This window comes from Heptranchias perlo, chromosome 13 (assembly GCF_035084215.1).
Source record: "Heptranchias perlo isolate sHepPer1 chromosome 13, sHepPer1.hap1, whole genome shotgun sequence".
Classification (NCBI taxonomy): domain Eukaryota; kingdom Metazoa; phylum Chordata; class Chondrichthyes; order Hexanchiformes; family Hexanchidae; genus Heptranchias; species Heptranchias perlo.
Window position 1 is genome coordinate 42,837,484 of NC_090337.1, and position 25,189 is coordinate 42,862,672.

A 25,189-nucleotide genomic window follows, 5' to 3' on the forward strand; every position below is an offset into this window, starting at 1 on the left:
GAGGTCATGGGGAGGGGGGGGAGAGATCTCCAGAGGAGATGAGATCAGTGATGGTCTGGGAAATGATGGTTTGATGTTCGACGTTAGGGTCATGTTCCATTGGGAGGTAGGAGGAGGTGTTGGAGAGTTGGCGTTCAGCCCCTGCAACGTAGAGGTCTGTTTGCCAAACAACAACAGCGCGTCCTCGTCAGCAGCTTTAATGACAATGTCAGGATTGGACCTGAGAGTTCGGAGTGCTGCAAGTTCAGAAGGATGTAGGTTAGAGTGAGTGAGGGGAGTAGAGAAATTGAGACGGCCAATGTCACGCCAGCAGTTCTCAATGAAACGATCAAGAGAGAGTGAGAGGCCAGGGGGAGGGGTCTAAGTGGAACAAGAATTCTGTAGATGGGAGAAAGGGTCTGCTGTGTATCTGTCTGCTATTGTTGAAGTTGCAGGCTAAATCATGAACCTAGTGGGCCATCCTAAAAGTCCAGGTTATCTCTTTCCACATGTGAACTGCCACATGAGTGGAATAGTGACATTTGAGTTTGTTCAGCTCTACTCAATAGAGTACAAATAGAGTCCCAGTGGTTAATAAAGCTTTTTTTAAAAAATAGACACATTGATTCCTTGTTGATATTCTCGGTAAACTGTAAAACAGCTTCCTTACAAAGGAAAACTGGAGAACATAGGGACAGGGGTAGTCCATTCAGCCCCTCGAGCCAGTTGGAGATGCTGGTTATGGTTTAAGAAGCACCAGTAAAGTCTAAAAACCATGAATGGCACGTAAAACAAACGACTGGTTTTAAGTGCTGTGGCTAGGGAAATCAGCAAGATAAGAAGGAAATTAACTCTGCTAGTCTTCATACCTCGGGACCCTGCCAATAATGGATAATTACTTTCACTTATGTCTCTAATTCAGTTATTAAGGAGGTTTGAGGATATGATTTTTCATTCATAAGGCTTGAGACCTCGATATTAAAATTATGGATTAGGAAAAAATCCCACGCTTCAAAGGTGCATTTCCTTGGGTCAATTAAATCATCTTCATTGCATAAATATCTTGGCTTTTCGGGTTCTCTATCTTATAAAGTCATATAGCAGCTTAAGTGGAAGAAATTAAAAGGTTTTCCAGTGGAAAATTAGATTTTCTACTCTCTTGGGAATCCAGCTTCGTCGGTTACATCAAGTCTACAGCACAGAAACAGGCCATTCGGCCCAATGCCGACGGTTATGCTTCAGGAGCCTCCTCCCTTCTTCATGTAACCCTATCAGCATACCCTTCAATTCCTTTCTCCTTTGTGTGCTCATTTAGCTTCTCTTTAAATGCATCTATGCTATTTGCCTCAACTGCTCCTTGTGGTAGTGTGTTCCACATTCTTACCACTCTTTGGGTAAAGACGTTTCTCCTGAATTTGCTTCTGGATTTATTAGCCACTATTTTATATTTATGACCTCTAGTTTTGGGCTCCCCACAAGTGGAAACATTTTCTCTACATCTACCCTATCAAACCCTTTCATTATCTTAAAGACCAGCTTATTGACCAGATGCGAAGAGCAAGGTGGTAGTAATACTGCTGATTCTAGCGGAATGTCCGAGCGATTGGTTACGGGCTCTGGATAAAAACAGCACAGGTTCTACACCGAGAAAATGCCTTCGCGAATGAATCAATCCTAAACACGCAATGTGCTAAACACCGGTTACCAGTAGGGGGTGCAGTAGGAAACACAACTGAAATTTACTCGTGCATTCCAGCATGGTGTGCGGTTACTGATCACAATTTTTTTCATAATAATGTTACAGCAGTGCACTTTTCCCCCCCCCCCAAACTAATTTTTCTCGCATTTTACTGACTGCCGATATGATCCGTCAGTACCTCGTTTCAGTTTCCTAGATAATTCGGGAAATTGTTAGAAAATATGCAATGAATTGACAGTTTTTAATCACTCAATTTATTTTTTCTCTCATTACCCAGTAAAATAAAAGTAGGGCTACAATGAACAGTATTGCAGATTGAGGGTATAGTTTTCTTTAAACTATTTCCGAAAGGAGCTGATAGGTGCTACTTTGTGCAAGGAGTCGCAAGCTACAGCGTTCACTTTGTGGCAGTGTTGGGCATGCAGTTTGGGGGCTCGCCCTTATCGGCTGAAGACAGTTTGATTATTTGTTGTACTTTTAAAATTCAAATCTGAGCAGTAGCCTCGGCGATTCGCTGATTTTGAGAACGGGAATTTCCAGACATGCGCGTTGCTAAACTGAACTGGGAAATTGCAGTGTAAGCGAACCCACCAGGGACGGGAATGGTTCATTCAGCCAGGAGAAGAGTCCTCTAAATACGCTGCACCTTCATCTTCCCTGGTGAGTGCTGCCGATTTCTCTATTTTTGTTGTCGCGGTCTTACACCAAAAGGGACAGCGAAAAGCCTTAAAGCTGTTAACCAGTTCCAGGGTTCAATTTAAGGCCCGGTCAAATGCGATGTGGAAGAAAGACCTTGTGATCTTGTAGTTCGAATCCACCTCATAATCCGGGAGCATCGACCACGAGGAAACCGTGACCTCCATTTGCAGATGTACATGATTTATTATTAATATAACGTCTAATAACCTCAACAATGGAATATCTTGAGAGAAGAGGAGCCGAGGCAGCGTCTACTCCGAAGCAGCTTCCTTCTAAAAATAAATAGCAAAGCATATTGGATTCATTCAGGTGAAATCGCGGTTACAAATTGTACAGTGGGAAAAGAAATCTTAAATATAACATTTACTGTCTAGGCAATCGAGTATCTTTTAGTGTTTAATAGAATCCTAACTTGACATTATATCAACCTCGAACCATAAAAAGAGTACTACTTACATCTTAGCCCTCCCTTTCTGGTTTTAGACCTAAAACAAATATGAATCCAAAAACTGGCCTGAAGGCTGCTGTTATGCTGCCTGTTTCAGTGCTCATTGTTTTAATGGCGACTGCACGTAATTAATTAATTACCAGAGATTATTGTACATAATCACTGTTATGAGGGGCAATATTTTAGCACAAAAGTCTAAAGCACTGCTCTCAATATTTGTTACATTTTTGCCTAAGGTATGGTTGATGTTTGCTTAAAATTACTAAACAGGACAATGACCACAGTACCAATTTATTGTTACCTTGGTGGGTAATAGGCATGTTTGTGAAATAAGCAGCGAATAATCTTCTATGACATCCTGCTGTGAGGTCACTTTGGAGGTAAACACAATGAATGGTAAATACTTACCCCTAAATGTATTCTAGGGTGATAGTTTTATTTTTATGTTTATTTGTTTTAAACTATTATATTACACAGCCCCTCTATTTCATCAAACAATGAATCAAATAAGCTGCTACAGTCTTCTTCATAATTCCCTTGGAATGATCAGTTATTTTAACCCAAATTCAGGATATTTGGGGGTCCATTGCGTAAGGGTCTTGCTTATGCTGCTGCATTCTGTGATGCCTTTATGACATTCAAGACACCACCAACCTGGACACCATTCTCTCAATTCAAAGTTTCATAGACACTATTGAATTTCATTCCAAGATCATCTGCCATTTATGCAAAGCTGAGTTTTCAATACCAGCTTGTCCGCATCGGTCTAGACTCAATTTCAGACTGTGGAGTTTCTGGTGTTGCTTTTCCACTCCATCCAAATGATCCTGAAGATTATGTCCTCAGAAAATTCTTCCCCCTTTCTCGGTCAGATGCCTTGGAACTGTAAATGGCACAAATCACAAGTTCTCTGGTGGCTATTTTCTCCTTTCCCTCTACAGGGATCTACGGACCACTTTCCCCTCTGTCAAAGGCAATGTTGAAATGAAAGCAAAATTATTTTCATTATTTGAAACAATTATATAGAAATTAAAAATAGGTACAGAAGAAAGAAATTTAAAAAAAAATTCTTGTGATTTTACATATCGTTATTAAAGAGGGTTTTCACTTTTTGGGGCGGGGGACCTGGAAAAGATGGATGTGACCGTGACCTCATTCATAAATGATACAGTGACATCTTTGCAATACATATATCATGGTAATGCATATTTATCAATAGGAGATAAAGTCTTGCCTAACATGGGTGACTATGTCCCTTCATGTAATAGATTTAGAACTATCAACATTTATAAATTTTTAAGTCTCATTAAAAAAAAGCCTTTTCTAAGAAAAAAATCAGATGATACCCAGGTTAAATTTTCCTGACCAAAATTTCAATGCACCATCTCCTAACTTTAAAATTATAACGTGGTGCAATTCCACTAAATCTCGATGCTGTGACGGGTAAATTTGAGAGGGGCACCTGAATGCTCCAGATTCCAACCTTTCTTATATTAGAATAAGAAACAGATTACCACCTAATTGTATTTGTAGTTCAATCTCCAGGCAGGCAGCCCTCAAGAGGAAGGAAGTTATTTATTTGCCTTTGTTCTTTCTGTGCGAAAATGACATTAATTTCCATTTCTTAACCCCAATTTTGAAACTCGGTAAACATAATCTTATTTGCTAAAATTAACAACTAGGTTCTAATAGTTTTTTCCAGCCACACATTTTTTGATATAACCTTTTACTGTGATGAGTCATGTTAGAAATGGAAATGGATTTTTCTCAAACGACATTACTTACTGCACATACAAAAGTAATGTTTTGCGTCAGAAAAATAATGAATGAGAAAATAGCACTCGAGTCTGTGAATTGCTCTCCAGTTATTGCTTTAAGCAACAATTCGTTTTTGAGGATCATCTATTAAAATCATTAGTGGACGTTGCCCTGGTGGTTCAGCAAGTGAGAGCAGGATAAACCAAGAAACTGCTTTACATCTCATCCCAGATATGTGCTGTGTTATTATTCTGAGTGATGGTAGGTATACTACAATTGCCGCTGAGTTAGGGAAGGAAAAATCGATACCCAGTGATTCCTATATACATATGTGAACATTGGATAAGAACAGAATTGGCCTCTGCTGTGATGCCTACAATGGTCCAATAGCCTAGACACACATGAAGAATGGATAGCTGGGTGAATTACTGGGCGAGAAGTCAATGCTTTTGAAGAGTTCAAGGAGAATTTTTTTTTAATATATTTGTTCATGGGATGTGGGCTTTGTTGGCGAGGCGGGCATTTATTGCCCATCCCTAATTGCCCTTGAGAAGGTGGTGAGATGAATAAATGAAATTCAGGTTTGAAAATGATGACTTCTAATGACACAGCACATATACATTGACTACACTGACAGGTTTCACCCATAGTACAGTGACAGCAATAAATACATAGTTATGTAAACACCTATGCAGTATTTTGAAATACTCTACCCAAATGCTAAAATATTATGCAAACAATTACTCAAGTAAGCAGGAGAAAGTGAAAGATAATTCTTGAATCTAATTTTAAAATACACCTACATTTAAATCATTGGCTGGTAAGGTCACATAAATACTTTCAATGTAAGATGTTTTGCAGTACCTGTAACAGACCTTTCCAGCAATCACGTTAAAAACAAGCTGTTAAATCTATGTTATAAACTGCTTGTGTCAAATTGGCTAATTTTGCAAAATAGATCCTTTCCACTAAAAGCTGACTTATATTGCAGTCCTATAAACAAGCTGTTCTATTACTTTGTAAATGATATGGGATTTTATCCAGTACAACTTAAAGCTCACAGCAGTGGGACTTCTCACCCACATTTATGTACTAAATAATATCATTACCTTATTTGTTAATTGTATTTATTATTCCAAACACTGACATGAAAAAGCATGTTTTTATCAGGAAATTCTTAAACTTTTGGTTATTTAATTTTGGAATAATATCCCCATGCCCAGTCTGTGAAGTATGAAAGTCAAGGTGCCTGTAAAATAATTTGTCTCAATGATGTATATATGCACACACACATACCAGGTGTGCTCTCAGAACCCATGGGATAATTTGTTTTGTAATTCTGCGTATGTTGCAAAATACCTGTTGGGCAACAGTTTCCTTATTATGCCTTATTAGCTTATCCAACATTATGGTTTACTCACAACATTATAAAGACACTTGACAGCCTTTAGTTTGTATTTTTGCACAGGTATAATAGACAATATATTATTACTTGAAAAGGTTAGAATGCGGCATCTATTTCATGAATAAGGAAGTTCAGTAATGGGATGAGTGAGAAACATTTCTCTCATAGTAAGTGAAATAAGCTCTTGATGTAATTTTAACACATTTAAAAAAAAATTGTAAATAGCTTCACAAATGTAATATATAGTTAAAGATGATAACTGAAAATAAAACAGAAAATGGTGCGATTGTACAGCAGGTCGGCCAACACCTGATGATCATCAAGCAGGGGTTTCCAAGCATTTTGTTTGCGTAGGCCACATACGTTCCTACCATGGCACATATAGGAGCCGATGATGTGGTCCTGGCACTGGCCGTACCTGCATGAGAAAGAACTGACCTCATACGATGATGTGAAGTCAGCTCATTAAAATATTTTAGTGGCTGCCCCAGTGTAATAAGCATGATGTGCTAGAGAGCACCAAGGTCTCAGGAATGGGATTTTCCTGGGCAGCCAGTTTGCAAAGGGCTGCTAGTGTTTTGAGTGCACCGCTACTATTTTGTTTTGGGGGGGTGGGGAGGATGACAGCGGCTGCAGTACATTTTCGTTTTGAGGACAAAGTCCAGAAGAGGAGTTAAGTTGGGTGGTCCTGGTGGAAATTGAGAGTCACCCAGGGAGAAAAAAAAATCAAAATTAACCTGTAATCCTTCCTTGCAGCACCCACTTGCAGTGAGCACTGAGCAACTCTTTTCAGGTGCAGCAGCCGCATTATGGGGAGCAGGCCACATTTGTATTGCAAATGAATCTTGCATACAGTTGGTGCATTGGCTTCTAACATCCTGGAAGCTTCCCACCTGCATTTCCCTGCGCTCAGTATATCAGGCCTCACCAAGGAAGCCACAGGCTTCTGTGCCTGATAATATTTGCTCCACTGCCCAAATCACTCTAATGCATTGGGTGCTGTTGACTGCATTGGCAGCTCTGTAAAGTTTAAATCCATATTACTATTAGTTTGCATAAATCGCAGGTTGCTGATACTAACAGATTTAAAACCTGGACTTTGTCTTCAAAAAGCTAATGTACTGCTGCCGCTGTCATCCTCCCCGCCCCCTAAAATAAAAAAGAATTTAAATGTATCCGTTAATGAGGCAACAGTGATTAAAAACCTCCCTTTTCAACCCTCTGGCACCATAAAATTCAAGCAGGAGAGATCCGCACGTAAGGAAAACAAGCACAAATAGGATCTAGTTGTCTGGACTTTAAGGCCAAATTGCCAGGGCTTGGGGGGTGGGGGGAGGTCAAGTGTGGCCCATAGGCCATAGTTTGTATACCCTGACATAGAGCATTGTAGAGCAATTTCACATTTGCAAAACCATCATCAGAAAAATTAGGATCATGCTTCTCTTTCTCGTGGTTTAATACTTCAATGGAAACTAAATTAACATGTCAAATTACAGCAAGTGCGGGGTTTTTTTAATCAATAGTTCTCCCCTAAACTTTATTTAATTTGAGGACCTGTGCAATGTTTTAAATTAAGGAGGATTTACTATAGTTAAGCAATTCAGCAGTAGCAACCATTAATTACGTTATAAACTTTAACTATGGTTCTCTAAGAGACAAGCACCCTAACTCAATACTATCAGCAGAATATAATATTTCTTCCCCTTCCTCTCTCCTTCTGAACATGGTGACTGTGTGTGTGCCAGGTGTAGCGGAATTGGAAACCCGCTCTTCGCAATTCCATGGGCACTAGGTGTCCTCTGCAACTGGTTCATTCAGCAAACACTCAACACTTTTCCAATAAATTCAATTACTTATTCCAAAATTAATTTTGTGGGTTTGCCTGTGGCTCAGCCTGGTTATCCAATAAGTAAGTACGCTGTATAGGCCATGAAAGCCCTAGGTTCGATCCCTGGTTTCTGCTGAGTTAGCTGGGGGGTAATTTTAACCCCCAAGAACGGTTGTGTTGGGGGTGGGTGCGAGGTTAAAGTAGCAGCTTTATGGAGGGGAATCGCATCCCAGCATCAATGCGCCCACTTCCGGCTTTAACCCAGGCGCGTTAGGATGCGTCCTGTCCCCACTTAAAGCCTGTGGGCTGCTATTTAAAGGGCCAATTCAGGTAGTTGGAACACTTTAGCTACTTAACTTCTTGTGGATTCTGAAACTGGAGCCGATTTAACTACTCCTGAATGGGTCTCCAATGGCTTCTGAAACACACCACTGAAACAGAGGCAAGTTGAGCCGAAGTTCATTTGGCCCTTTAAATCAGTGATCGACACATCTCAATAAAAGGTGAAGTATTGCAGCTGGGCACTCAGTTCTCTCAGACAAATGTTTGGCTGGGAGTTCTTAGTGTTTAGACTGAGATTTCTGCATTGAGATGGAGAATTCTTGTGTTCAGACAAATTTATCTACATGTTGGAGCCCCTCAAACTGGCAAGATCAGGATGGGGGCATAATGGATCTATTCTACAGTACATCTGAGAAGGAAAATGAAGATGGGGAACCCATTGCCAGAGCAGCCGCATACATTACTGCCAGGGATGCCCTCATCTCCAACAGGTTCTCATAATGAGATGTGCAAATTGAAGACTTTGAAATACTCGGACTGCGTGGAACAACCACCATCAACACCACCCCTCCCCCAACACAAAACAGTTCTTCAACCAAGCATACACCCATTGCACATGCGCCCAATGGGTGGCATCATGTCTTGGCATTCATGATGAAGCACATGAAAGGGCAAATTCACAAAAGGGACTCAATAATGGCCAAGACATGGCAGTGGTGGTGATAATGATTAAATTTAATGTGCCATTAAAAAAATACATAAATTAACAACATGACATCTCGTCAAACACCCTTGTGCATACCCTTGGTAAATTACAATTACTTAGCCTTTCTCTTTCCACCGCTTCTACGTGGTGCATCCCCTGTGGCTTCAGCAGAGGTAGTGGAAGGTTGTTCAGATCCCTGCCATGACTGCTGAGTTGCTCTCGGCTTAGGACCTCTGGGTTTTGGAGCCCGTGAGGGCCCGCCAATGACTGTTCCACCTGCACCTGTGCTAAGGCAGGTTCAACCATCAGGAGAGGAGGCAGCATTGTGAGTACTGGATAAGGAGGGAGCTACGGGTGAGACGTGGGAGCACTTTGAGTGGAGTCCCCATTTCCACGTCCTCTTTCGCCATCACCCTTCTCCTGGGCCAGCGCAACATCACTCCCACCACCCTGCTGGCCAGCAGGCTGGTGAGAAGATGTGTTGCATTCTAAGGCCATGGCTAACGTGTCTGTTTGCTTGTTTAAGCTGGCAGACATGTTGGCATCCAGAGTCCGCACGGCTGTTGTCATGGCCTGAATTGACTCATTTGTGAGCTATGCATGGAGTTCAATGGAGGCTACCATTCTCTCCATCGCAGATATTCTTGTAATTACCTGTGCCACCAATCCACTAGCGATGGAATTGGACTCCTCCATCTTCTTTGCTATTGTGGAGAGTGCGTGTGGCAATTTTTCCAATACCTCGCAAAGTTGCTGCTGCACCTCAATCATTCTCCTTCTCATAGATGGTCCCCAGGGTTCAGCATTTATGTCCAGCTGAGCAGAACTTGGAGGAGTGCACCCCCCAACTCGAACTCTCCACAGCTGCCCTTGCCATCAGTATCTGCTTGTGCTCACTTTTGATTGGTGAATCACCAGGTGACAACCCAACTAACTGTTTAACAAGACCCTCCGAAGTGCGAGTAGCAGCGCTGATGCATGGCTGTATGTCCTGTGACAGTGCACCCTCAGAAGGAATGAGCTCCTCTGAGGAATTGCTTTCTTCCATTTTCTGCTGATTCCTTGCGAAAACCCTGGGAGACAATAGAAAGCGATAGTAATGATTCATCGCAAAAGTGACAATCTTTCTAGTGATCATACTGAGGTCCGGCATAGTTACATCATTGATAAAATCAATTCCTCATGTGCATGAAAGATGTTAAAGTTCTGCCACCAGCCATCTGTGGATTGTCAGTTTCTCCATCTCCGATGGATAGTCATGCGACGGTCCATGACCATGACTTATTTCCATGACCTCATCCTCCACATCTGTCACCTCCACTATGTGGTGGGCCACCTCCAGTTCTGCTCCTCTCCCTTGCATTTTGCACTCTCTTCTCCTACAAGGGGAGAAAGAACAGACCTGTGAGTGACTGAAGGTGATGTATGAATGAATTGCTTTGGGTGAGGTTGACCATGAAAGAGATGCATCAGAGGGTGACTATCAGACAGATGCATCACATTGCATCAGGATTGGGGTGAGTGGCAGCGGTGGGTGAATAAATGGGCAGTTGAGGAAGTGTATAGAAAGTGAAGGATGGTTGCAGCTACTGACACTTAAGTGGGTGTGAGGAGTTATGTGATGGGGTAGGCGTGCCAACACAGAGTGACGGGCGTGGGTGGGAAGAAGTTGAACAACACAGGATGTGGGTGAATCAGCGACTGTACTCACTTTTCCTGACCTGCTCGGTCATTAAAACACTTCCTGCACTGAACCCAAGACCTGGGCACTGTGCTCCTGCTGCTCATCTCTTCTGCCACCTCCAGCCAAGCATTTTTGGTTGCAGAGCCAGGTTTCTTCTTGCCATCCATTGGAAACATTACCTCCCTTCTGGCTGTCACTGTAGCCAGCAGTACATCCAGGGAGGCATCATTAAATCTAGGGGCAGCCTTTGCTTTCCTGGACTCCATTTCTCCATCAAAATCCATTCTTGGACTGGCCCTTTAAATAGTTGGCTTTAAATTGCGTCATTCGGGTGTGCAGTAGGCCCGCTGCGCAGCTTGGAGATGCGAAACCCAGAAGCAAAGGTAACTGACTGCAATCGAGATACAATCGCAGATTTAAATGCACTTACTTTGCTTCCGGGTTCCCCACATGCAAATCCACCCACCCGCTGAGTTCCCGCCACCATGCTAAAATCATGCCCCGATCTCAGCTGATGGAGTGTTGGGGGGGTGAGGGAGAGAGGGATAGCAGGAAGAGGGATAAGTAGGAACACTGCAGCTGGTTACTGCACCCTTGGGTTAGGGAAGGAACAATTGACAGGGTCCTTTCTCCCTATTACTGTTCAGTTAGTCCTGCTGCAAGTGTGCTTATGGGGATGTTGTGTAATGATAGGATTGGGTTCAGCTGTGATGCACCCTTGGTTGATTCGCCTGTCAACACTCACGAGGCTCCCAAATGAATAATGTTCATTTGGGCAAGGTACTGGATGCCAAGTGCTTGTGGAACCATAAGGACCCAATGACTTAAGGAGAGAAGGGGAGGGGAACATAAACTGGTGCAGCAAATCAGCAAGAGAACAAAAATTGTAACTTTGTGCTTATCGTGGACTTGCATGTCCACACTGATTAATGTCTATTCTTTTTTATTCGTTCATGGGATGTGGGCGTCGCTGGCGGGGCCAGCATTTATTGCCCATCCCTAATTGCCCTCGAGAAGGTGGTGGTGAGCCGGCCGCCTTCTTGAACCGCTGCAGTCCGTGTGGTGAACGTTCTCCCACAGTGCTGTTAGGAAGGGAGTTCCAGGATTTTGACCCAGCGACGATGAAGGAACGGCGATATATTTCCAAGTCGAGATGGAGTGTGACTTGTAGGGGAACATGCAGGTGGTGTTGTTCCAATGTACCTGCTAGGTGGTAGAGGTCGCGGGTTTGGGAGGTGCTGTCGAAGAAGCCTTGGCGAGTTGCTGCAGTGCACCCTGTGGATGGTACACACTGCAGCCACAGTGCGCCGGTGGTGAAGGGAGTGAATGTTTAGGGTGGTGGATGGGGTGCCAATCAAGCCGGCTGCTTTGTCCTGAATGGTGTCGAGCTTCTTGAGTGTTGTTGGAGCTGCACTGATCCATCCAAGTGGAGAGTATTCCATCACACTCCTGACTTGTGCCTTGTAGATGGTGGAAAGGCTTTGGGGAGTCAGGAGGTGAGTCTCTTGCTGAAGAATACCCAGCCTCTGACCTGCTCTTGTAGTCTATTGTGGCTTTTTATATGAAGAACAACCTGATAAATAGAGAAATCTGGACTGTGTGCTGACAAAGTAGAAACACTGGATCAATGTAAGTGACATTAAGGGAAAAATAGTTGACTGTTGGGTTCTGTAGATCAAGGAGACTAGACTTGGAACTTTATACTGCAATTAGAAGAATGAAAGAGATCAAAAGTAATTTTTGTGAGTGACTTCAGTTTACCAAAGATAAATTGGGAGGTCTGTAACGGGAGTAAAAGGAGTGAAGTATTCTTCTAGACATGATATTGGACTGTTACATGTCTCAAATGGTTAAGGAATCTACATGGGAGGGATATTATTAGACTTGATACTACATAACCAGCAGATGGTAGAGGAGGTTACAGTTAAAAAGTGGCTTGAAAATTGCAGTTGTAGCATATTTGAGTTCAAGGTTAGGCTTACGTTGGAAAAGAGAGCACTACAACAGAAACTGGAGGAAGGTGATGAGAGAACTAAGGGGAAGATTTTCTTTATGCACAAGGTGTGGTGAAATTGTAAATGTGTTTATAAAACAGGTTTATGACCTCACACAGGGAGGTAGTGGTGGCAGTCAGCCTGTTTGGTGAAAGAAGTGGTTGAGGGACAGTGGTGGCAGGACTGCTGCTTTTTGGATGCTGTATGTGCTGCAAAACTTTTAGCTGACCTTGCACTATATTACATGGCATATTATAATTTTACGTATATTGTTACAATCTCGGTGCACAGCACATGATATTATTGAGTGTGCTAGAGTGAAAGGGTGGGTCATCCGGTGCCAACACTTCTTAATCGGCTGATAGTCACATTTAAAAAAAAAATTGGAGTGCTTGTCAAGCGCTGGCGAATGGAACTTTTTCTATTTCAGGCATTCAGTGTCAGCATGAAGCACACCCAGGTCAGGTATAGCACAGCTAGAAGTAGAGTAAAGCTCCCCTTACTCTGCCATAACAATGTACCTTAGCATATCCTACTGCACCAGTCAGACATTTTTTCTCATTTCTCCCACCAGCCATCCTATGGTCAATTAACATCATGTGCATTAGGGATTGGATTGAGACTGCCTAAACTCATTTCACACACAATCACCAGACAGAGGAGACTGGATTTTAAGCCATATCCCAGAGGTGAAAGGCTAGTGTTTAACCTAATGTTCTATTTGGGGAAAGTAATCCTGCTACTGAGGGGAAGAAATAACTTGATCAAGATTAACGGGTAGAATGACACTATTCCAGGATGCAGCTTTGTATGTCCTGCTTCAGAAAGTCCTGCAGATAAGGGGGCACTTTTTTGGAGCAGAGGAACATCGTCCATTGAAGAGCAGCACCAAAGCAGCCTGAATGAGGTTGCTGAAAGAGTGAATGCTGCATCATCTGTGCACTGAGCTTGTGAGCAAGTGAGGAAGAAATTTGCTGAACTCTGCAAGGGTCCCGAGGTGGGTGTGCTGACACTGCCTAATTTTAGAATTTTGCCAAACAATGTTTGTACCAACATTTAACTGTAAGCTTGGTGGAGCATCGCAGAGGGAGAATACATAGCACCTACTTTCCAAATGCATAGGAATGCCCATATTTTTGATGTGCACTCTCTATTGCTTCATTTTAGCTGGGTCAATATCTGGAATTCCCTAACTAACGTCATCATGAGAGTGCTGACACCACAAAGGCTGGAGCGGTTCAAGAAGAGCCATCATCAACCTCTTGACAGCTAGGGATAAGCAATAAATGTGGCCTTGTGTTTGATCAAGTACCACATAGGAGATTTGTTGATAAAATTAAGGCACGTGGTACTAAAGGGAATGCGGGTAGCATAGATAGGAAGTTGGTTATAGGACAGGAAACAGTGATGGTTAATGTTTCCTGGATGAAGGGATTTAAACAGTTGTGTACTCTGGGGGTGAGTGTTAGGACCTTTGCAGTCCTCAATATATATATGAGCTGGACTTGGGTATAGGGACATAATTCCAAAATTTGCAGACAACATAAATAGGGAGTGTGGTTAACTGAAGAGGATGATACGGGAGCTTTGGAGAATATATTCAGGTTAGTAGATTGAATAGATAAGGAAAGCCAGCATGGATTTGCTAAAGGCAAATCATGTTTAACTAATCTGATAGAGTTTTTTGATGAGGTAACAGAGAGGGTAAATGAGGGCAATGCAATTGATATGGTGTAAATGGACTTTCAAAAGGCGTTTGATAAAGTATCGCATGTTAGGCTTGTCATCAAGATTGTGGCCCATGGAATAAAGGGGGCAGTAGCAACGTGGATACAGAGTTGGCTAAGTGACAGGGAACAGAGAGGTGTGAATGGTTGTTTTTCAGACTGGAGGGAGGTTTACAGTGGTGTTCCTCAGGGGTCATTACAAGGACTTCTGCTTTTCTTGGTATATAGTTATGACTTGGGTGTAGAGGGCACAATTTCAAAATTTGCAGATGACATGAAACTTGGAAGGGTGGCGAACAGTGAGGAGGATAGTGATAGACTTGAAGAGGATATAGACAGGCTGGTGGCATGGGCGGACACGTGGCAGATGAAATTTAACACAGAAAAATGCGAAGTGATACATTTCGCTAGGAAGAACGAGGAGAGACAATATAAACTAGGGGGCACAATTCTAAAAGGGGTACAGGAACAGAGATCTGGGAGTATGTGTACACAAATCATTGAAGGTGGCAGGGCAGGTTGAAAAAGTGGTTAAAAAAGCATAAGGGATCCTGGGCTTTATAAATAGAGGCATAGAGTACAAAAGCAAGGAAGTCATGATGAACCTTTATAAAACACTGGTTCGGCCACAACTGGAGTATTGTGTCCAGTTCTGGGCACGCACTTTAGGAGAGATGTGAAGGCCTTAGAGAGGGTGCAGAAGAGATTTACTAGAATGATTCCAGGGGTGAGGGACTTTATAGTTACGTAGATACACACAAAGGCTGGTAGACTACACACAAAGGGTGATAGAAGTTTGGAACTCTCTTCCGCAAACAGCAATTGATACTAGCTCAATTGCTAAATTTAAATCTGAGATAGATAGCTTTTTGGCAACCAAAGGTATTAAGGGATATGGGCCAAAGGCAGGTATATGGAGTTAGATCACAGTTGAGCCATGATCTTATCAAATGGCGGAGCTGGCACGAGGGGCTGAATGGCCTACTCCTGTTCCTATGTTCCTATGACTGGAGAAGCTGGGGTTGTTCTCCTTGGAACAGAGAAGATTGCGAGGAGATTTGATAGAGGTATTCAAAATCATGAAGGGTCTAGACAGAATAGAACCAGATGGCATAGATTTAAGGTGATTGGCAAAAGAACCAAAGGTGACATGAGGAAAAAATGTTTTTTTACACACAGCGAGTGGTTAGAATCTGGAATGCACTGCCTGAGGGGGTGGTGGAGGCAGATTCAATCATGGCCTTCAAAAGGGAACTGGATAAGTACTTGAAAGGAAAAAATTTGCAGGGCTATGGAGATAGGGCGGATAAGTGGGACTAGATGGATTGCTCTTGCATAGAGCCGGCGTAGACTTGATGGGCCGAATGGACTCCTTCTGTGCTGTAACCATTCTGTGATTCTATAATGGGGAAAAATGTGAGGCGATACATTTTGGGAGGAAAAATAAGGAAAGGAAATATGCACTAAAGAGCAGATTTTTTGTTTGATTCCTTGCACATGGTGAGATACTTTGCATGCCTCAGAAAATTGCAGGCTCACTGCCTGTGATTTTCCATTCATTGAAACCAGTAGGCCTGTGATTTTCCAATGCGCACTCAGTGTGTGCAAACTCTTGGAAAATCTAACCTTAAATTGTAAAACTTTACATGGAGGAGATGAACACAGTTAAGATACATCAATCTTTGCAAGTGGGAAGACAGGTTGATAAAGAGATATGTTTTCAGGAGACTTTTGACGTTTGGGAGAGAGACAGCAAAACAAGGGTTTAGGAAGTGAGTTCCAAGACAGCTGAAGACTCTCATACAGATGGTGGAAAGGCACAGAAGGCTAGAGTCAGAAGAGCAAAGGGCATACATTGACAGATAGGAGTGCAGGAGGAGTTAGGTTTGTTGACCAGAGTACTGCACATTTTGATCATTAGTTCATCTGACTCTTATTCTACTGTTTTGATTAGTTAAATTAATGTTCTGTTGACTTTGTTGATTGCTACTCTGCATTGATTGGACATGTTGAGCATCGAGCCTGCTATGATTCCAAATCTTTTTCAGTTTTATCCATAGCTATTTCAACTCCATTCTTGGAGTATATGTGTTGCCCATTTTCCCTTCCTATTTGCAGCATTTTACATTTGTCTGTATTAAATTTCATCTGCCATTGCTCCTCCTAGTTTGGTATCATCTGCAAATTTGACCAACTTGTATTCAGCTTGTGTCTAAGTCATTGATGTAAATCAGAAACAGGAATGGTCTCAACATTGATCCTGATCTTAGCCAGGGCAGCAGTGAGGATACTACAATCAGCCACAGCACCCTGAGGCTAGGGAGAAGAAATAGCAAGATCATCCTGACGAAGGAGCAAAGCTCCGAAAGCTTGTGATTTCAAATAAAGCTGTTGGACTATAACCTGGTGTTGTACGACTCCTTACATTTAATGAGATACAATGACCCTTAGTGAGAATAGAATCTGGGCTTGGCTTTAACGATTCTCTCTCGTTATATAGCCTGACTATGCATTGTCAAGACCTTATACATGAAGAATGAGTACTTTGGTAAAGGTATGAGGGTTGCCAACACCACACAGCCATACCCCTAGTGTGAGTCAGTCTCTTGAGGAGAGGATGGGACAAAAATCAAGTTGTGTTCCTTGTATAAAGGTGACCAAGAATATTTTTAAACAGTTTGTTCTACTGCAGCCCACAATTATTTATTGTCACGACAGTATCTTTTTATAAATGATTTTTTGGGGACCACACAAAAAGGGGTTACCGTGAGGGTTGTGCTATAGATGGTAAACCTGAGCTGTATTTAGCTTTTTCTCAGGGTGCAAGTCATTCTATGAACATGTTAAAATATATCAGCTATAAGCCTTTTGTAAGCTATGAGCATTTGTTTTTGATCAAGCATGTCAACCACGTTAAAAGACAAAAAGACTGAATGCATGATTAGTTTATTACCAGATAATCTTTAGGTGACCTTACACCCAGTTTCCGCCATATTTAAAAAATATGTACAAACTGTTCAGACAACTAAATCAAACTCTGATATCATTTCAAACTCCAATCTCATTCAGTGTCTAACACCGTACATTGTGTTGGAAAGAAAATTATTTTTGAGAGAAAATCTTTTACAAAATTTGAAATTAAAATGTGCCGTATTGATTGACTGTAAGGGATTGTTGATATTTTCCACATTCTTTGATATTTTGGTTTCGAGTCACACTTGAGATTACTCTGGAAAAGATGATGATCCATGTTTGTTTCCAAATTGTAGCACCCTAATCATAACTGAAATGAATGAATTGGAGGGATTTCAGCACATTAGAAAAACACCAGGAAAAATAAATGATGCTTCCTCCGTGTTGTTCCAGAGCTTGAACATAGGTTGCAAGCTCAGTCGGAATTGTACAAATAAAATGTATGTCCTCTCTGGGTGATATTTCTAACCATGTTGTTTTACAGTATTCCTGGTGGGGTGGGGGGTAACTTTAAACTAAAAGTGATGTCTCCCTTTAATTAAGCTACACTACTGGTTAGTTCAGTGTGTGGTTTGTCGTACAGATAACTTTGCACATAGGTGTTTTTGACATGTCTGGAAGAATTATAACATAAATTGTACACTGGAGCAGACAATCCTGAGGTGAGAATCAGAATTGATATGCACATGTTAATGAAGCTGTTATACAGTTATATATTTTGCCATGTAGCAATTTTATTTTTGTAAATGCAAACTGAAATATTTTCAAAGATAAACTGTTTAAACATTTAAGATTTAAATGTCTGTGTCATTACTTTTCTATTTAAATGTGGTGTGATTGGGCACATGGTTTAATCCTCTTGATGATTTTAACATTGGGATACTATAATAAAAAAAATCATATTTTGGGCATGCTGTTAAATTAACCTGTCTGATCAAGTTTATCTTTGGTGGTTGCAGGGATGCATTTAAACTTTGCAATTAGGATCAAAGCTATATTTAACATTTGGTATCAAAACTTGAAGGTAGAAGTCAGTTTGTAATTAACTGGTAGGTTCAGTTGCTCTTTATTGACCTGTGGAAGACAGTTTTCCTGCTTTACTCTTTGATTCTTATAATTCTGATCTCAATGATTCTGTGCCTGATATTTTCCTTCAACTGCAGTGGATAAATGTGGCTACTCTTCTACTAATGTCTAATGGTTGTGGTGAGAGTCATGTGGTCACACTTGCTGTGGTGGGGAATGTAGATTATAAATGGTAAAGCAGCATCATCTCTTCTGATGCACAGTGCCATCTGTTACAAGCAAAAGTGATGAAGATTGGAACTTTGATCAAGGAGTGGATTTTCTTTTGACAGTCCTTCAGGCCTAAATTACTTGGGCAACTAAAGTATCATTATTTGCTGTTTGTGTATTAATTAAGACACAATCCCTGCAGATCTAAGCCAATGCCTGCTTGACCTGCCCACTAGGAAACACCTCCCGCCCCCCCCCCTTCCCCCAAATATGCAGCTTAGCACAACTGTTCCTTCTAACTGTTGTGGAGTGCAACATTCCCCACAACAAATGTGGATGTAACAGCTGTGGAACATATGCCACTCAGAGAGATGAAGTGTTGACTCTGCCTGGAACTTGGGAAACACCGGGCAATCTGCAACCCATTCTCGGAAGCCTTTACAACCAGGCACTTCCCACACAGATGCCGACCACTTCCCACACAGATGCCGACCATCTCCCTGGGAAAGTCAGAGTGAAGTCACAAACTAACAAGCACCATCCAGTGTTCCACAAAAGACAATGCCTGAACCCTACAAAGTCTATCACCACCTTTGTATGCCCCTTGATGCCGTTGACCCAGCCAAATCCCAGGGACCATTGTCAAATTATCCTAACTCCCAAACAGTGCACTGTTCCCATCATGTGCATAACATACTGACTACTTTTTCGGATGAAATTTTAAATTGAGGCTCACCTAACCTCTCAGGTGGATGTAAATGGTCGCATGGCACTATTTGAAGAAGAGCAGGGGAGTTCTCCTGGTGTCCTGAGATTATCTGGCCAATTATCTCGTGACTGTTTGTGGGACCTTGCTGTGCACAAAATGGTTGCCGGGTTTTTGTACATTACTACACTTTGAAAATACTTACTAGCAGTGAAGCGCTTTGGGACGTCTTTAGATTACGGGATACAGTAGTTTATCTTTATGCTGGGCCAATGTTTTTCTTCTGTGGAGGATTCATCATAGGCTCCCAGCCTAGGTGCGGAATATTTGTCTTAATACGATTCATGACACTCAGCATCCTGCTTCAACAGCAACCTTCCTTTGTCTCCCAAGCGTCACATAAACTTTATTACATGAAGAAAGGATGTTGTATTTAAATAATGGTTCTTTTTGCTGAGTTAATACTCTGGTATTGTTGCAATTTATATCAATAAGTACTAGTTACCCTATCACAACATGTCCTTCATGCAGTCAATTGTTTTCAACCATGTGGATCTACTAACCCTAAGTCTGGTTGCTAGTCATTCTGAGAAACCTATCACTATCCAAGTCTGCCTATCTCATCCTGTAGTGCAAAGATATACCCTACTTGTTCTTCCAACCTCAACACTCCTCTCACCTTCTAACCTCGGATTCCACTTCCCTATTCGCTCACGCACTCAAAAAACATCTGTTTTAAACCATTTCCTTACGTACAACTGCAAAACAGTAATTAGGCACCGTTTCGTTACTTTAAGACATTGTGGTTTAAGGATCATATTATATTTGACAAATAAAAGTTAAAATTTATGCTATATAAAACAAAGCCTAGCAATGCTAAACTAACAGATTCAATCAAGTCAGCCACAGGATTTCTGCTGCTGTTGTGATTAACCATTTTCACACTGGTCTGTTACAAGCTTCATATCTATTATCCATCAAAGTCCTGTATGAAGCAAGCAAAATAGACCTGGGAATAGCAAGCACAATAAAGCAGGAGGATGGTATCAATACATAAGTATTGAATGTACAGGTTCCACATATTTCCACAGTACATTCAATACTTATTACTGACATTAAATGGGTTAAATCATTGTACAAAAGGGTGAGGCTCTGACACTGATTCTTAACCACCTCATCTGAATCATTTGCTGAGACAATGAGGGCAAGAAATATCAACACCTAAAGGCTCTCATTAACCCAATGAGTTAGAAGCAGAAACCTCACGGAGGTTATTCTTTACCTGCCAAGCAGGTTCTGAGAACAAGGAATGGTTTCCATGGAGAGCATTAAAGGCCGAGGGACATATGCCTTTGTTGAAAGAAAGAACAAACTTGGATTTATATAGTGCCTTCCACAACCTCAGAACATCCCAAAGTGCTTTACAGCCAATAAAGTATTTTGAAGTGTAGTTACTGTTGTAATGTAGGAAACATGGCAGCCAATTTGCACACAGCAAGGTCCCACACAGAGCAAAGAGATAATGACCAGTTAATCTGTTTTTGGTGATGTTAGTTGAGGGATAATTATTAGCCAGGACACTGGGGAGAACTCCCCTGCTCTTCTTCGATATAGTGCCGTGGAATCTTTTATATCCACCTGAGACAGTAGATGGGGCTTCCATTTAATATCTCATTCAAAAGACAGCATCTCCGACAGTGCAACATTCCCTCAGTATCAGCACTGGGAGTGTCGGCCTAGACTGTGTGCTCAGATCTCTGGAGTGGGGCTTGAACCCACGACCTTCTGACTCAGGTGAGAGTGCTACTACTGAGCCATGGCTAAGACCCAAGTTGTTGAGACACTGATAGATGTAAATTGTCCACCTCTCAAGGTGTAATAGAATAACCAGGAGTATACCTAGGAAAACAGCACTACTAACTTCTTTCAAGGTTCCCTGGCCTTGTCCTAAGTGGCAATAGTTTATTCGGATGGCTTTACCACTTTCTCCTGTACTCACTTTCTTAAAACCCATATTTAAAAAAAAATCAACCTTTCATTCACTTCTCCTAATTCTCGAGAATGGCTGTGCCTGTACCTTTTTATTTTTCCCTCTAAAATGCCATGGGATGTTTTTCTATGTTAAAGTCACTATATAAATGCAAGTTTTTGTAATAATTACTGACAAAATATTTTAATGGGGAAATTTGAGATTTGTTAATGTTATATTAACTGCTGATAAAGTTTTGATTCTTCTGTAATTTCAGGCAAATATGGATAATTTTGAGGAGGACTTAACTTGTTCCGTATGTTACTCTATCTTTGAAGACCCTCGTGTGTTGCCTTGTTCTCACACTTTTTGCAGAACCTGTTTGGAGAACATAATTCATGAATCAGGAAATGTCTCCATTTGGCGACCTCTGCGAATTCCACTGAAATGTCCTACTTGTAGAAGTCTTGTGGATCTTCCTCCAGTGGGCATTAGCTCATTACCAATAAACTTCTCACTGATGGGAATTATTGAGAAATACCAGAATGAAGAACACCCAAAGACTCCTACCTGCCCAGAGCACTGCAGGCAACCATTAAACATGTTCTGTCTGTCAGACCGTAAATTGGTATGTGGTTATTGCTTAACAGTGGGCCAGCATCAAGGCCATCCTATTGATGATCTACAGAATGCTTATATTAAAGAAAAGGAGACATCTAGCAAACTTGTTGAACAGCTGACTGATAAACGTTGGGCAGAAGTATCCATTTTCATTGGACAGCTGGAGCACCAGAAAACACAAGCTGAACAAATCATTGAACAAGATAAAGAAACTGTCGTCCAGTATTTTGAGGATCTTCAAAAAACAATGGAAACCAAAAAGCAAGCTCTTCTAGCTGCTTTAGATGAAGTCAACTTAAAAATTGCCTGTGAATATGTTCCACTAATTCAGAAAATGAGAGAACTGAAGGAAGAACAACATGACCTTATAACATTTAGTACATATGTAGAAGACGAAAAGGATCCCTTGGCCTTTCTTGAGAAAATTCACATCTACCGTCAGAGAGTGAATACCTTGATGAAAACACAGCTTCCAGTTATTCGCCCACTGAATATACAGCCACGAGCAGGACAATTTCTGATGGAGAAATGGTCAAAGGTTACAATTGGCCATATTGAAGAAGCACCAATCCCGCAAGTGAAGCATTGTTTGGAAAATCACTGGAATAAAGATCTTGCAATATGTATCAATCGAATGAAGGGATTTTCTCTAAGGTTTATTAAGTCAGGTGTATTTTTAGCACTGCTGTTCGTGTTAACTATCCTTTCATTGAGCATTTTGCTCAAGGATTGTTGTGTTGATTTGTTAAATGCCACAGTTATCAATCTCCCACAGGTGAAAATTATGTTATGTGACATAGTACTAGGTGTTTGTGCTGGGTTTCATTCTTTGAAGGTTACTTTACAACATTCAGTACAATCACTAATTAATTTTTTCTGGCAACTGACAGCATCTTTTCCTTGTATTTATCAAATAGTTGGTTTTCAATTAAGCACTGTTTTTCAATATGCTTCAAACAGTTTACAGAGTTTACTTTTATCAGAAAGTCATGAACAAGCATAGCCTTACGGTGAATTACTCTAGCTGTATTAGTCATTCTTTGACTGTAGTTTACTTAATTTGCCATAGGTAGGGTAAAATATACACACACACAAATGTTAAGAGGGTAAAGCCTTATGTTTTTTAAAGGAAGGAACTAAATAAAATCCTTTACCATGGTGTCATCCTCAGTTGGTTCACTTGAGGGATGATGGAAATGGTAAAGTTTACTATTTTCAACAGCCAGTGTTAGTATCAACAGCCAGTTTTTATCATCTCTTAGGTCATAGTGTAAAACCCTCTATTATTCCCTTAAAAAGTACCTAAACCCTATTCTTCACCCTCAATCATTTTTGTAGTCCCTTGAAAGTGATTGCAAATTCATGAGAAAATATGGGCAGTTTTATGCAGCCCAAACTCATTTCAGTTATAAGTTACAGAGCATCTAGGGCTGGATTCAAAGTATTAGACGTGGTAGGACATGGTTTTAAAAAATTGTGCTCAAGTTGAGGAATGTAAGTGTTGGAGAATAGAATACTCTGCATTTCAAACACTCATTCTCAGCATCAAGCTGGTCAGATTTAACACAGCCAGATGCAGATAGGGGTGCCAATCTTTCCGGATTGGCCAGGAGTCCCCTGGAAAGACTGATCAATCTCCTGGGCACTGCTATGAGCAACATGGGAGAAAATAGGAACGTAGTGTTGATAGGCAGTGCCAGTACAGAGGAGGCGGAGCTTTGACGTACAGGTGTGCAGGCCAAGTGGCAAGGGGCGCCTATTTCCGTTAGCAGGTTAGGCTGCCCTGGAGCCTGTGAGCACCATAGGCAGTAAAGTTCCGAAAGAATAGTCGCTCACAGGGTTCTCAATGTCTCACGCGACAGCTACTAGTGCATAACAGCAAACAAAAGACATTTAATAACATGGGGCACCCAAGGAAAATGCTGTAAGATTTGCAAACTGCGGGCATGTCATGTGACCAAACATCCAGGAATACATCCAACCAGAATTGGCAATCCGAGATGTGAAGTAGAAGTCCCACTACTCTGCCCCAGCAATGTAACTAAACTTCAACATCAGAAGAGCACCCTTGAGCCAGTGTGGAATTCTTTTCATTTTTGATACCAACCCAAAGTATGCAAAGGAGTCCATATGCTGGAGTTTATTCTTATGTCTCTGACTTCTGAAGCCCAGATCCACAATTGCCAGGAACATCCCCAATGAGATAATTGTGATAATCTCTTGCCCTGCTTTGTCCTTGGCTGTACACGCCTAATCTCTGTGCAAATAATGCAGCCAACAGAAGGGAAATGTTTCAGAAACAAGAGATTGGTAAAACAGAAACAAATCCTGTGGATAATTCTCAGGATGAGGAAACAAAATGAATGCAAACAGAATTGTTCCCTCCCATGATATTGATAAGCTGTTGAGCAGAAAGGGCAGTGTGAGTAATGAGCTTATAAATCATAATTGTCAAATTCACATTGTATCTAGGCACAGAATGAAACTGAGTTTCTATTACCTGTTGGAAGTACAGTCTGGTAGTCTTGACATAGTTTCTAGCCATGTATTTGTTTCCTGAATAACAGGGCCAGCTAAAGTTCCCAAATGGTTGTGCTCATGTACCTTGGCTTCAGGTTCTGTGATAGTGGGCTATCCAACCAATGAGGGAAGGAGGGTTTACTCAAGCAAGAGATGGCAACAGAGTTTTTCTCTTGAAATCACTAGTTTAAGATAATGGGTGCCTCCTTATAATTGTCTACTTTCTGGGACAATGAAATGCCTTTTGTCAACCATTGTACAAGGAGATTTTGTTGCAACGGTCTGAGTCATATCCAAAACTATAATAATGGTTCCCACCACCAGGATCAGAATGCTAAAAAAAACACATCATTACTGTTGCATCTTACCTACCAATGAGAATGGAATTTTTGAGTTGTGTGGTCCTGAAGCACTCCTGTGATAAAGGAGCATTGTCTGGAATAGAGTACTTAAAAACAGATTGTGTGTTGGGGGAGTAATTTGATATCTTTTGGGGAAGATGTCTGTATAAAACTGAATTCTTATCTGATTTTGCGGAGTACCAAATTACAGTTGGGGGTTATGATTAAGAATGTGTAACTAATTATGCCAAGGTAGAAGTATCAACACAATATTCTAGAGGTTAGGTAAACAGGCTAGGTAACTTGTGCAGAATTTTACTTGCATGACATAACTTTTATCCCACTTTGAGAAATCCAAATTGTCAATGATAATGTGTCCATTGTTTTTATATTTTGAGTATGGTGCAAATATTCCAACAGATTGCTGTAAAACTTGGTTTGTAGTCAATATATTTTCAGATATTTACATTTTTGTATGAGTTTTCTACTAAATACCTGAAGAATGTTAAACATTATACTTGTATAGAAGATAGCTTTGTGAATTACATATCACTTGTACAGAATTGATGTTTGATTTTTTCCATAATTATCATATTACCTCATTTGGTTTTACC

The 25,189-nt window shown here is 41.2% G+C and overlaps 1 protein-coding gene across 1 annotated transcript; it reads left to right on the forward strand.

The window, feature by feature from the left end:
- The first annotated feature begins 2,112 nt into the window (after positions 1-2,112).
- On the forward strand, positions 2,113-25,074 carry trim59 (tripartite motif containing 59). Its single transcript, XM_067995380.1, has 2 exons — positions 2,113-2,338; positions 21,371-25,074. Exon 2 carries the CDS (start codon positions 21,377-21,379, stop codon positions 22,715-22,717), a length of 1,341 nt encoding a protein of 446 aa, XP_067851481.1. The 5' UTR covers positions 2,113-2,338; positions 21,371-21,376; the 3' UTR covers positions 22,718-25,074.
- The last annotated feature ends 115 nt before the right edge of the window (positions 25,075-25,189 follow it).